We start from the raw sequence: 14,206 nt of genomic DNA, 5'->3' as shown, positions 1-14,206 counted from the left end.
AATAAATAAATAAAAAAAATAAAAAGAGGTGTCAATCATCAAAATCGACCGAGGGGGGCCAGAGATATGGTAAATCCACCCAAATGACCCCAGAAGTGTTTTTTTTTTTCTAAACCTATCTAAAAAGGTAAAATGTCACTTGTTTTGTATCAATCTTGATACAGGGTACTTATTATATGTTATAGTTTGGATTCCTAAAGCTTTTAGTCTATCCATCATTCAAGGGTGGTTTTCACTATAAGTAATGTTTTTTTTCAATCTGAATTTACTTTAAAATAAAAAAATCTATATTGATTCTGACTTTTCTACATCCAACTCACAGGGTTATCATTGCTTTGAGAAACTAGATTATTAATTGACCCCTTTTAGAAGTGAAGATACTGTATAGTCATTTGTTCTGGGAATGTCATTTTCGAGCCTGAGACCTGAAAAACAGGCTTGGGGTTTAACAGGCCTTTAGTGTAACTTTTATGGAGAAAAACTTTTCTTAGTCAATATTTTCCAGGGACAGGAGGGGCATTTGTGCATGTGTGTGAGAAAAGTGGTGCTTCATATACACACACACATAAATACCCCTGATCTTACATAAGGCTCATTTATAGAAAGTTATACAAAGATACATTCATTAATGACAGATTGAATAATTAATCAGATTATCAAGAAGTTAAATTGTTACTGTAATGGTAAAACATTTTTTGTAAAAATGACTAGAGCTTTATCCATTCTTTACGACTCTTCAGAGTTCTTAACATAATACAAGTCATTCACACTCATCATACAGGGGCAGGTGCTATGAGAGGCCACCTACTCAAGGAAGCTAACATTCACTATCATTCACACACCATTGGTGTGACATGTTATCTGCAGGATCCAACCCACAACCAGCTTCATCACACACTGATTAGAAGATGTGAGAAGATGTCTTCACAATATGCAGTTACATTTCCAAATATGAATTGCCCTGTTTCTCTTTTGTGGTATACAGAGCTTTTTGTAAAAGGCTTTTCTCATATGAATACGTGTTGACCTATAGTGTTGACAGAAGTACCACACGGCCATTGATCAAAGGTTGCCTTTATGGAACGAGAGGGGGTCCACGAGGGGGGGGGGGGGGTCCATGAGAATGGACCGCAGTGATTGTATCTTGGCCAAGTGTGTGGCTGTGAGGATTGGATCCGCGGTCACAGCCATTGATTGTGAGCCCAGCAGCCAAGTCCAGCTGATCTCTAGAAGATACCGACCAATTATCTGCTCCACTCGTCTCTGCTGTCCAGCCTATCCATGTGATTGCTATTGAGCTGACCATGCCCTTCATGGAGAGGTGTGAATACTCTTCTTTGTTCCAGATCACAGCATTGCACCAGAGTGTATACGCATGTTCTTCTTTTTCTTCTGGTGTCAATGACCTTGATGCCATTGTTCTCTCTTTGACTTTGACTCCAAACTATCAATATGGATCTGTATAGACTTGTATTAAATAACCATCAGGGACCAACAGTTAGTTTTATTCCCTTTTGTATTTAATCAAATTGTTTGTCTGTATCTAAACGGAGAAGGATTTTGCATCCTTTTGTAATCATTTATCCTTCTATTTCAAGCTGAAACAGAAATGCTTGTTGCAACATGAATTATAATGGACACATTGATTGATGTTCCACACAAGGCAACTCAAAGACCTTTACAAAAAACAATTGAATCCCCCAGTCAGAGCTGGTTAATGTGGCCAGGGAAAGGGAAGTCTGGGATCCTCTGCTGGAACTGCTCCCCCCGCCACCTGACTCCAGAGAAGAGGTTGAAAATGGACGGATGGATGGATAGATGAAAGCCGACTTTGTAGATGTCTAATTGTGTGGTTTTAACATTGCCGATTGAATCTGACCGCCGATTTTTAATAGTTCTTCTTTGGCTCCTAAAACCAATTACTGTACCTCAGTTTTATCTTTAATTTAAAAAAAGTTCCGTCATATCTGACCATTGATTTGTTCAATGAACTTACTGATGGCTTGTATTGGACCTTATTCCCCCAGGTGAAATAGTAATGTAAATATAAGTGTCGTCTACTTAGCTAAACTAAAGTCTTGATGTTTTTTTTATGTGAGCACCTTTAAGTATAGCACCTTGGTATACTTTTGGGCGCGGCTTCTTTGTGATTGGCAGGTCGTTACCAAGGTGTTGTCTTCGTTTCTGTTTTACAACTTTAACCCTTTCACACTGTTTTCCATTCATGAAAGTTAATTGTGACATTTTGTCTGGCCATTGTACTCAACCAGTGTCACTTCTGGCTCCCAAGTAAAAATACAACGGAAATGGCAAAAATGCCAAACTAAAAGAAAAACTATGGTCCAACCAATGGAACCAAGTCTGTTTTTCTTGCCACCTGAAATTCTAAAAATGTTTTTGTAAAACATCTTATCCTTTAGCTCTATAGATCTTACAGTTGCTAGACCTTATCAGCTACTGTACAGTGGATTCTAACTTTATCAGTCTGCTGTTTGTTCCTGGGCAGAGAGTACACAGCCTTTTTGTCAGGAGTTGCTGGACTCAGGGTTGAGGAGAGCAGTGAGAACCATACAAAACAGGACTTTAAACTCCTTTCACGTTCCATTCAGTCATCCTGTCTAACCTTGAACCTGTTAACCCAATCACCCCTTATCTCTACTGTCGTCCATCCATCCTCCACCTGACATGCTAGGATCTCAGAATCTGGCCCTGCTGAATATTCATGGCTACAATTGCAGTCAGTGTGGCATTTGGGAGGCGTGTGGTGCAGTGGGTTGTGCGTTGGTGTTCGGATCATGGGGTCACAGGTTCAAACCCCACTGCAGTCAGCATGTCGTTGTGTCCCTGGGCAAGACACTTCACCCCAAATTGCTCCTGTGGGGATTGCCCACAGTATTGAGTATGTAAGTCGCTTTGGATAAAAGCGTCTAACAAGTGACATGTAATGTAATATAACGTCACAGTGTCAGTATGCCCAAGAGTTGCTGGCACAATTGGAGCAGGATCAGAGCTACTGTAGGTCAGCAAACATTATGAGTTTTCCTGCATCGGTAAATTACATCTGACAATGTGCCTGACACAGATACAGAGAGACCAGGTGGGAAAATAAGAAAGGTGAAAAACTAAAAGAAAAGACAGCAAAGAACCTGGGTTTTAAAAGAATGAAAGATAGTAAATAATAATGTATGTTATCTTTGCTGTTCAGCTGCTGATATTCTCTTACTTTAGGTTGTATTTGTCATGGCTTCAAATTCACTTATTCTAAAAGCAAGTGAGCTGTCGGTCCACCCTATTTTTTATAAAAACCTAATCGAAACACTCTAAGAAAAACAGACAAACTCTGCAGGGGAGATACAAAATAAACCTCAGCGGGCTTATAACAACTCTCCACTCAAAGATAAAAATTAGAAAATAAAGGTAATTTTGAATGTGTTGCTATCCGCAGAGTTTTGATGTTTTGTGTTGGCAGTAGTTTGAACCACTATGAGCAGGCTCCAGATCAGTCCTGTTGGATTCCATGTGCTCAGCAGGAACTTCCTGTTGTGTCTGATACAGGAGCTGGCACTTTGATCTTTTTCATATCCACAATGATAGAGGAAGTCAGAGCTCATTATTTATTTATTTTTGTCTTCGTGGTCAATTTCACTGTATGATTTGAAGCTTGCTGGGCTTGGATTTAAACAACAAAGACACAAACAATATTCCTACTTCCCTTTAAGCCCAAACATAGCATGTTATAACAAAAGTAAACTGCAGGAAAACTTTGGCAACCCTTAAGGTATCATCAATTATGTCTTTGCTATGTTTTGCTATGTTTATTCCAGGGAAGGTTCACGGTCTACTTTTCCCTCAACACCCAGTGTAGCCAGTTAGCCTCTCACTCCAAACCATATACTGTATCAAGTTCAATCACAGTGATGTCACCTATGTGTTTGTGGACTACGGCTCAGAATCCTTGAGTTAGACGGTTTGGTCCTCGCCATTTTGGTTTTTGAATGCTGAACAAGATATCGATAGGTGACCATAATGTCACAATTATTTTTCATGAACTGAAAATACATTGTGAAAGGCTTTAAATTGTATAGCCAAAACACAGACAGCACCCACATTGTAAACACCATGGCTGTCAGGTAAGTGAAGCAGGGTGGACCCAAAGCAAGACAAAGGAGCACTTATTATTCAAGTCTTGATCCAGAAAAGGCAAAACAGAACACAACTTACCAATCACAACAAACAAGAATCCAACAAAGACTAAACAGAAAGAACATGACTTAAATACAAGCAGAACTAATGAGGGGATAACGTGCAGGCGTACAGGAGCTAATGAGGAACAGGTGGAACTAATAAGGTCAGGACAGACAGTCAAAACAGGCGTGAAAACACACAAAGACAGGAAATCAAAACAAACATGATACATGCACACACTGCCTTATCGCATATTTGACTCTAAATGGGATCATTATAAAAACAATTGCGACCATAAACCCAATACGAAAGTGTTTAATTAGGCAATAAATCAAGTGAGAAGTAAGGTCATTTTCTCCCTGGCTTTTATACAATTTGATATCTTTTTGCAACCTGTAGATTCCCCCCTTGCTGTGGAGAGAATCCTAATTTAAGTCACTCTGTTATTGGGGCTTCTCTTTTTAAGACCTGAAGGTGCAGCATGTTTCAAACCAGTGAGGTTGTGTTTATGTTGAACATAACTTTCCCACAGTATAACATGGGAAAATTGACCCCAAACTTTAAGGTCCTCTATCCACAAAGCACCTTTTCTTGAGCACCAGCGTATTTTTTCAATGGATTCCAATGAGAACAGAATGCATGCTGTTGCAAGTGGCCGCCTCGAGTAAAAGTGTTACACAAAGCGTGTTTTTTTCAGAGCTCACCGACTTTTTTGTGCAGAAACTATCACAGCAAAGACCAAAAAGCTCATTTGTTTGTGCAGATCTGTCGGGCGGACCCTGAATGAGGCTGCCGGTGATGTTGTGACTTTATCTCTGTATGTGGATCGTCCTCCTCACTCAGCTGTCAGACTGAGCGGTGAAGCTCACAAAGTGACAAAGTGAGAGAGTAAGAATCCTCCAGTTGGTGTTCATGATGAAAACAACAATTTCAAACTGTTAAATAGTATAAATAGTAGCACAAACATATAATAAATCCAAGGGGGCCAAACTCATAAGTCATACAACAGTGTGATAAGATATTGTTGTAATCAAGATATTGTTGTCATAGAAACAAGTGGTGCAAGTGTTTTTGTGATGAAAACCTTGGAGGAGGCTCTGCCCAGCACCCTGCCTGTCCCTTTCTGTCAAAAATAGACCCTATGTGAACACAGAGCCTTAGATGACAAATCTGTAAACAAAAAAAAGTTACTCTTCAGTTATGAAGGCTGGATATTCCTCTGCAGTTCACAGAAGAACAGATTATAGTTGGGATGAGTGCCATTTTGTTTGTCATCACCTTTGTGATATGCAGGATGGTCTCAACTGGACACTGGACGCTGCACTAGGTCAGAAACCAGAGGAGACTGTGAAGTCCATCGTAGACGGACCACTTTTGGTCAAAATGTCCTCTCCATTAAAGGCAGCTCATTGTGGAATAGCCTCCCTACTCAGATACGGGATTGTCCCACTCTCAATAGTTTCAAAGGTCAACTCAAAGAATGGTTGAGAAACAAACAGACGTGCAATCACCGCTAAATGCACTTTAACACAGGGGCATCTCCTCTTGCACTTTAGGTAGCTCTTGTATCTTCTCTTGCACTCTACATGTGGTAGCTGCTATATTGTATTACCATGTCATAAATACTTGTGTGCTGCTCTTGCTCTTTTTGCATATCATGTATTTATTTTTTGCTATGTTTATAAATGTCATGTTCTTATATGTTGTATGTCAGGGACTACAGATGGAAATGAGCTCAAAGCTCAAATCCGGCATATTTACACTTGAAGCATTAATTGTCTTAAAGGTGGGGTATGTAATTTATTTCAGAAACACTTGTTGCTATATTCCATGGAATGCTCTTAACATCCTGATAGCAATGAATATCTTAAGTGCTTTGACAATAAATACATAAAAAAATGTCATCTGTGGAAGCCATAATACTGTAAAAAGCACGACCAATCATTTTAGCCGCCGCTAAAATAACTGGATGGCCTACCTGCCTGTCAGCCTTCCATCTGTGCACAAACTTATCTCGTGCCCTCATTGGTCATGTGCGCGTTCGTGTGTGTTGGAGGAGGGGCTCTGTAAGGAAGTCTGAAGGAAGAGGCAGATTTTTTCCGGTTGTGTACTTTCAAATTCTAGCGCACTCGAGCTGGTTTCTCCAAAATGACATACCCCACCTTTAAGTGTTAATTAATGGGCATTGTCCCTATTAAAATAAACGATTAAATGAAATGAAACTGTAAGAAGGTTCATTTACATAGAAATGTTGGAGACGATGCAAATATCAGCAGTAAATAATCTGTTTTCATATGTGTGTGTCAGGTGATGGACAGGTGGATTTCGAGGAGTTTATGACGATCCTTGGACCCAAACTGCTGTCGTCTGAAACGAGAGATGGCTTCCTGGGCAGCACAATAGATAGCATCTTCTGGCAGGTAAAACTTTATCTTCTTAAACACATCTGTTCTGTTCTCTGCTGAATCGTGGTTTGAGCTGGATGTCAAGACACGGGTGCTGTATGTCTCAGTTAAAAATACATTTACTTCAAAGGAGAGCAGGAACCACTGATGAATAGTCCTGCCATTTCTCAACCATTCTTGTTTTTTTTCTCGAAACCAAGGGCAAACAACTATTTTGATTTTGTGTGTGGTTCAGAGTAATGGTTGTTGGTCTGCTGCACTTAAGAAGTTCAATTCAAGCTTTGCTCATGTATGACTGTTTCCGAATGATCCCAGAGAAATCAAAAAGTACCATTGGGACTCAAATTGAATACATATTTGGTTAAATGTTAAGATGTTCAAATTGTATACTACATTATTATACACATTTTGATGATCCTGAATGTGACATCGTAATCTGAGGAGAAATGTCTACTTACAACCAGGAGAAAGGCTTGTTTACAGAAATGATATTACAATTGGGAATGCATGCACAGCAGAGGGAAGGAAATCATGTTGCCATTGTCCCCTCTTGACCTGTGATCCAAAAGTCAATCTGAGCACTCTATTTTGAAGGATTTCTTTATTCCTAAAATAAATCTAGAGAAGGGAGGAAGCTTCTGGAGACGCTATTAGTGAGGATGCACTAGTGGATCCTTTGCACAAGTCTTCCAGCACCTGTGACATACAACAGAGCAGGAAACAATGCTGGAAATAAAAAAACACCTTATGCCAGGATGTAAATTAAATTAAAATGATATATTAAGTCATTATGTTCATTTGAAAGTGATCATAAAAAATGTGGTTATAAAATATTGAGACGGCTCTTGTAGCTGTGACACACGTCATATTTGATTTACATTACTTTAAAATGAGCGCTCCTGACCATTTTGTTAAATGCATGTTGCCTCACCACCTTGATTCCTCTGTCCTTGTGCCTATTCCTCGCCACTAATAGCATCTTAGGTAGAAGGGACTGAGATGTGATGAAAGGAGGCTTGGTAAGAAATCATGGTCGTTGTGATGCCCCTGTGGGTTCATCTGGAGAGAGTGTGGCTGTGCTGCATCCAGCCGCCTTGATTGTAGTAACTCAGGGCACCTGGGTCTGGTGCCCTGCAGCTAAGCCTCTCTGCTCCTCTCTGGGTGTTTCTCAATCGCGAGTACGCTTGCTTGGTAGCACATGTCTGCCGAGCATCTTGCTTCAGAAGCGAGTCAAGAATACTTCCTGGCATTCGGAAAACGAAGTGTGGAACACGCTAGCAAGTGTGCAGGTGTGCGTCATATGAGAGGCCCCGCCTCTTACATCTTCCGCCACAGATTTGGGGAAATTGGTCCGTGCGCAAAGCATTGTGGGGATTTTAAGACCGCGGAGTCTACTCATGTGCAGACTCGATATTTCTCCAAACGGAGTACGCCGGGCTCGGTAGATTTCCAAGTATGCTGGAGATTGGAACAGTACTTCGGCGGCACTCGATGACGTAGTATGCTTGAAATAATGGCTCTGAAGCAGCTTTACTCGCGATTGAGAAACACCCACAGTCTTCCCTCTGCTTTCTCCTGCAGGCACCCGGCTCTGTTGAGTATGCTATCAGTTATTTCAGTTGCTTCACTTTGTGCACCTCAACACCCTCACACATACATGTCCATGCAACCCTCACCCTGCATTTACACTACTGATACCACTGACGTCCACACCTCATGCTTTACTTACTTTGCACTGAATTAATTTGGTTAATTTGATTTACTTGCTTAAATAAACATATTTTGTTAACCGTTGATATGGTGTGTCTCCTCTTTGCTGTGGCCTTTTGAGCAAGGTCATAACAGTCGTACACAGTGGGAAATTGGAAAAGCCTTTTATTATAGACTTTACAAGTATTTATAGCTAGTAGAAGTATTAACACTTACACAGACTACACAGAGCTGGATCTGCACGCAGAGAGATTACCAGTGTGTCCTTTAATGACAGAACGGGTTGCAGAAGCCTTTTCTCACAATCATATATGATTTTAGTTGACATCAGAAACCCATCTGCAGAAATCAACATAATGGTTATCTAATTTCAATACATGTTGAGTAAGTAATGAATTCATTAACATTTGCGTTTTTGTTGAGGAGCAAATATCCTCCTTATTTGTTTTTATTTTGAAAAAGAATGAAGAAGACATTATATTTCAAGCCTAAAAGTACTTCACTCTTCTGAATGAATGTAATCTAAAAGTCTTGTCTCTAAGAAATACATAAGTTTCCATTTCTCCCACTGTTTCTTTACATCTTTAAATGGCAGAGCTAGTCAAAAGCCTAATATAGAGCGATTGATGTTCTCCAACATGCTGGTAATATATGACCCTGACAGAACTGCCTTTGGAAAAGAAGGCTTTCGACAATCTGTAGAGAATTGGTCAATGTCAGTACTGGGGGTAAACGGACTTTAAGTGAGACAGAGAGTGATACATGTGTGTGACAACAGAAAGACTGAGAGAGATGAATAAAGACAAATGGAGCAGGTGTAATGGCGCATTTCCATTGCAGCGCGTAGCTCGCTTTAAGCGTGCCGTGTCGTGCCGTCCCCTTTTTTGGTTGTGCTTCCACTAGGCCTCGTTCCGGCGCGGCACGGCGCGGGGCCACTTTTTCCCCTCTTTTCTGGCCCTAGAAAATTGTGGTTCTATCGGGGCCAACAAACAGGGCTGAGTCGGGCTGAGTATGCTAAACTAGAGAGAGGAGCGCTGGCAAGAGGGCTAGAACTACAACAAGATGGACATATTTGACCGTGATTTAATTGTAATACACGTTTCAAAATGATGCCGAAGTAACAACATACTGATACCGGTTAGTAAAAACCATGAATTAATGCTTTGTCAAGTCTGCAGACAGACGGCAGGCGAAAAACCTTTTAAAATTCGTGTTTTTCTAGATGGAGATTGGCTAAGCTAACGCAGTATATGCCCCGACCGTCCACACTCACAACAACGGCCTATACAGACATAAATACAGCAGCGACTGTATTCACCATGACACAGGCAGTCTGTGGTGTGTACTTGTTTAACTTTTGTCGAGTTTCTGAACATATATAAGGAGCTGTGAGCTCTGAGTGCTCACAGCTAACGGCTGTGTTGTGTTTCTGGATTTCTCATTGAAGATGACGTCACGGCTCCGCCTACACTGCGTTACTATAGTAACTACCCCAGTTCCTAAACTGTAATGGAAGCGCAGCATGAAGTGAGTCGGCCCTGTTAAGGCCCAACGCGGCCAAGCCGTACCGAGCCGTACCGAGTGTGGCCGAGGCCGACCGTGTAGTGGAAATGCGCCAAGAGACTGATAGTAACACTTGGCAGGCCCTCCTCTCCGTGTTATCATCGACTTGACCCCAGCTTCTTCTTGTGGGGGGGGGCCTGGTGGTTCACACCTCCAGGAGGTGTGAGTGCAGGGTGGGCTGCCAGCCCCATTTGGCTGCCGCAGTGCCCTTGGCCCATGCAGAAAGTAACAAAGTGGTTTGTTACTTACTCACATTATCCGTCTGATAAATCATTGCTTAGTAGCTGGAATAATTTGCAACTGTCTCATCTGATTTGTTTTTAGAAGAATAAATGTACCAAATAAATGATTCCTATGATTATTTCTCCACATGCCGCACAGATGATTAGTTGCTTGATGTATTACAGTTGTGTGCTTAGTTTGGTTTGTTTATGGATTGTGTGTGACTCAGTGGTGGAAAGTAACAAAGAACCTTTACCAAAGAACAATACTATTTTGACTTTGTTATGAATACTCCAGTATTTCCATTTTATGCTACTTTATTCTATACTCCACTATATTTAATAGTGAAATATCACACTTTTTACACCACAACTCTATTAGCTGGACTCTCTGACGTCTGTCCGAGGTACGGATCATCTTAGACATGTCTCCCACCCACTCCATGACACAAGTGTACCTTCAGTGAAAGACTCATTCTACCAAGATGCACCACAGAGCGCAACAGGAAGTCCTTCCTACCTGTGGCCATCAAACAGGAAGTCCCTCCTGCCTGCAATGCCTGCACACGTTTTACTTTATGTTTTATTTGAATATATCTTATCTTATCTTTTACTGCACATTATTACTTCTTATATTATATAAGCATTATATTTTATTTTATTTCTATTTTATTTTATTCATCTTGTAATGGTAAAACTGTCACAAAAACATTTCCACTTGGGATTATTACAGTATTTCTGATTCTGATAATGTTACATTTTACCTATAAAAACACATGAAATGCTTATATGATATGATGCAGTACAAAAACAAATCTAAAATTAGCACCAAATTGACAACATTAAAATGCTCATGTATTGGCTATTGATAATTGAGCCTAATTGTAGGCTAATTATAAAAACATAATATTGTGAAAAGTGCATTTCTGTATTTAGATTACTTATACTGTTGATACCATACATTTAGCTGATATTAAGTATATACCTCTGCTCAGCCTCTTCTCACATCTTCATTTCCTGTCCTGCTAAAGTGTTTCCAGTCCTAATAAGTCAAGCATTTTGGCTTTACGCACTGTTAGGAGGATACCATGCAATTATCCTGTACCCTAAAAAACAACTCACTTTTTGTGATAACATTTTAAAATAATACATCTGGCAACAGGACAGAATGTTACATGCAGTGTAACTCTGTGACAATAGAAGCATATAAATGATGTTAGCATTGCATGTGTAGAAAGATAACACTATCTGATGAAAAGCCCACCCAACAGTTGAGCTGAATAAAACATCAAGCAGGAAAGCTCAGTCTGCTGGCTCATTATGTCCCTCTCATTAACATTCAGAAACTACACTTCCTGTCACAATCAACAAATGTTACATGCTTGTATAATGTGCCTTTTTCTATCTGTCAACCAAAAATTGAATGTGAATCATATTATTCATATGTAAAATAGGCTTTTTGCAAATGCATACACATACACATCAACAGCATGTTTACGAGAGAGGGAAGTGTGTGATGATGTTCTTGACTGTCGGTAAAGGAAATGTCCTTCCTATATATTGTCCTTCACCAAATCATCAGGCAGAGAAAGGAACATTTTAAATCAATGCCAATGTTCTGTACTGTTTGTGCTGGATGTTTGAATAGCCAATGGTTTCCAAAACAACCAGAGGTGTGTACTACGATGCCAGATTAGTGGGTTAGCAAGGTATGCTAACAGCCAGAGCTGTAATACCATGGTGGCTCGATTTAGCTTATGCTGCAGCCAGGTTACATTCAGAGTTTTGGATTAAGTCATCTGAAGAGCACTGTTTACGAACTCGTTCCTTTGAAAATAGCGTCACATGTTCATAATCAATAGTCCTGTACATCTCTGAGCATTACAGATTCAAATACATTTAAAATGGCAACATAAATAAATAAGGGATTTCTGGGAAGGTCATTCTATAGAATAGAATAATTGGGAGGGATGAAGCCCTCTTTAATGGTCACACATGCAGAGCACACAGCACACACAGTGACATGTGTTCTCTGCATTTAACCCATCCTAGTACCAGGAGTCTAGTACCAGGAGTCTAGTACCAGGAGTCTAGTACCAGGAGTCTATAGGAGTCTAGTACCAGGAGTCTAGTACCAGGAGTCTATAGGAGTCTAGTACCAGGAGTCTAGTACCAGGAGTCTATAGGAGTCTAGTACCAGGAGTCTATAGGAGTCTAGTACCAGGAGTCTAGTACCAGGAGTCTATAGGAGTCTAGTACCAGGAGTCTAGTACCAGGAGTCTATAGGAGTCTAGTACCAGGAGTCTAGTACCAGGAGTCTATAGGAGTCTAGTACCAGGAGTCTATAGGAGTCTAGTACCAGGAGTCTATAGGAGTCTAGTACCAGGAGTCTAGTACCAGGAGTCTAGTACCAGGAGTCTAGTACTAGGAGTCTATAGGAGTCTAGTACCAGGAGTCTAGTACCAGGAGTCTATAGGAGTCTAGTACCAGGAGTCTATAGGAGTCTAGTACCAGGAGTCTATAGGAGTCTAGTACCAGGAGTCTAGTTCCAGGAGTCTAGTACCAGGAGTCTATAGGAGTCTAGTACCAGGAGTCTAGTACAAGGAGTCTAGTACCAGGAGTCTAGTACCAGGAGTCTAGTACTAGGAAAGCAAGGCCCCCAAGTGTATTTAAACTTCCTTGAAGAGCTTTTCAATACGTATATTTCATTTTTCGAGGTGTAAATGATGGAGAATTTCTCTCATTCACACAGTGATGAAAAACATTTGCGCATGGCTTGCAGGTATTTGATTACATATTTCTCGATGCATTCCTTAAGCATAACGTTTAAATCTGCCCCATCAGGTTTGAACTTAAAGAGCTGCAGAAGCCACCGTTTTTTAATTAGAAATAAACAGGAGGCACACATTGCATTGTAAATTACATTTACCTAATTCAATAACTTGTGAATTTACTTGAGATTTATTCCAGAGGTTGTGTTCACAGCTAGGAAGAGAGTGGAACTGCCTGATCAACAATTATGAACTCTACTGTCATTCTGAAATGGTTTGCATGTTTTTGATAGAGGACCAGCCCATATCAGCTTAACATCCTCTTGAATCTGTATTGAGCTGCACTTCATTCATCCACCACACCTCATATTGCTGTGCCTTTGAAGAATAACACCCAGTGAAGTCATCGGAGAATGACTCAGCTAAAGTGCTGTGTAGTTATTAGAAGACTCACAGTGAGCAGTAATTGTTGTTTTTCTTCAGTTTCAGAGCTGTAATAACTTTAACATTTATCAAAGGGAGCTACACACTAAAAAATGATTAACCAAATGCTTAAAGTGTCTTATGAAACACAAAACTTCATGTTGTTGTAGCTTTATGACTGATCTGCCTTCTTTACAGCAAAATCTGAGTCCGTTTGAATACCCAGCCTTTTCAATAAAACATGAATCATGACAAGCATACACCGACCACGCAACGCTGAGAGCATTTAGCTGGAGGGGTTCTGTGTAACCCTTATTCAAATCTGCAGTTTTCAAAGTGTTCCACAGATTGCATTTTCCTTCATCTGGATTTTTCGTCAGATTTTGCGATTAAGTATTTATTCCCCCCAGCCGCTGCTGTCAGAGTTTGTCTCCGTCAGAGCGGAGCAGGATCCACTCGACAGGAGTTGTCTTCACCTCGATGAACCTCATGTTATGTTCCGGTTTGGTCTCTTTGAACCGTGAGAGCAGTTCACTTCCTGTCGTAGCTGAGAGATTTCTCTCATTCCACTAATGTCAGGCAGTGTCACATCCCCTCCAGCTGGAGTGATGGATCATGATTCAGCCGCTCACCGTCCTACTCACTGCTATCTGCTCTATCTGAACACTCTGTTAATGTATCTAATTATTCCATCTGGGTAATTATATGCTTGTAATTGAACAACTGCAAACATGTTATTCTCCTCTGTTTTGTTAATCATCAGCCGCATGATTAGGATCTTCATAAATACAAATGACTTTGTGTTGCATTTAATTACTAAGAACGAGATTTCGCCTTATTTCCTATGATTACATGAGGTCACTTCTGTCACCTCTTTGCTTTTTAGGATGACATTTACGCTGGATTGGCATTGTTAGGTAATCAAGCT

The 14,206-nt window shown here is 40.5% G+C and overlaps 1 protein-coding gene across 1 annotated transcript in view; it reads left to right on the top strand.

Moving 5' to 3' along the window:
* The window catches only part of LOC117471033 (calcium-binding protein 8), a 127,890-nt gene that overhangs the window by 46,626 nt on the left and 67,058 nt on the right, over positions 1 to 14,206 (top strand). Inside the window, exon 4 of the mRNA XM_034115814.1 lies at positions 6,493 to 6,605. Coding sequence (XP_033971705.1) covers positions 6,493 to 6,605 — 113 coding nt within the window. The remainder of the gene's footprint in view (positions 1 to 6,492; positions 6,606 to 14,206) is intronic.

Source organism: Trematomus bernacchii, unplaced genomic scaffold (assembly GCF_902827165.1).
Source record: "Trematomus bernacchii unplaced genomic scaffold, fTreBer1.1, whole genome shotgun sequence".
Lineage (NCBI taxonomy): Eukaryota > Metazoa > Chordata > Actinopteri > Perciformes > Nototheniidae > Trematomus > Trematomus bernacchii.
The sequence above is the reverse complement of the archived record's forward strand: the minus strand, read 5'-3'. Positions and strand labels throughout refer to the sequence as shown.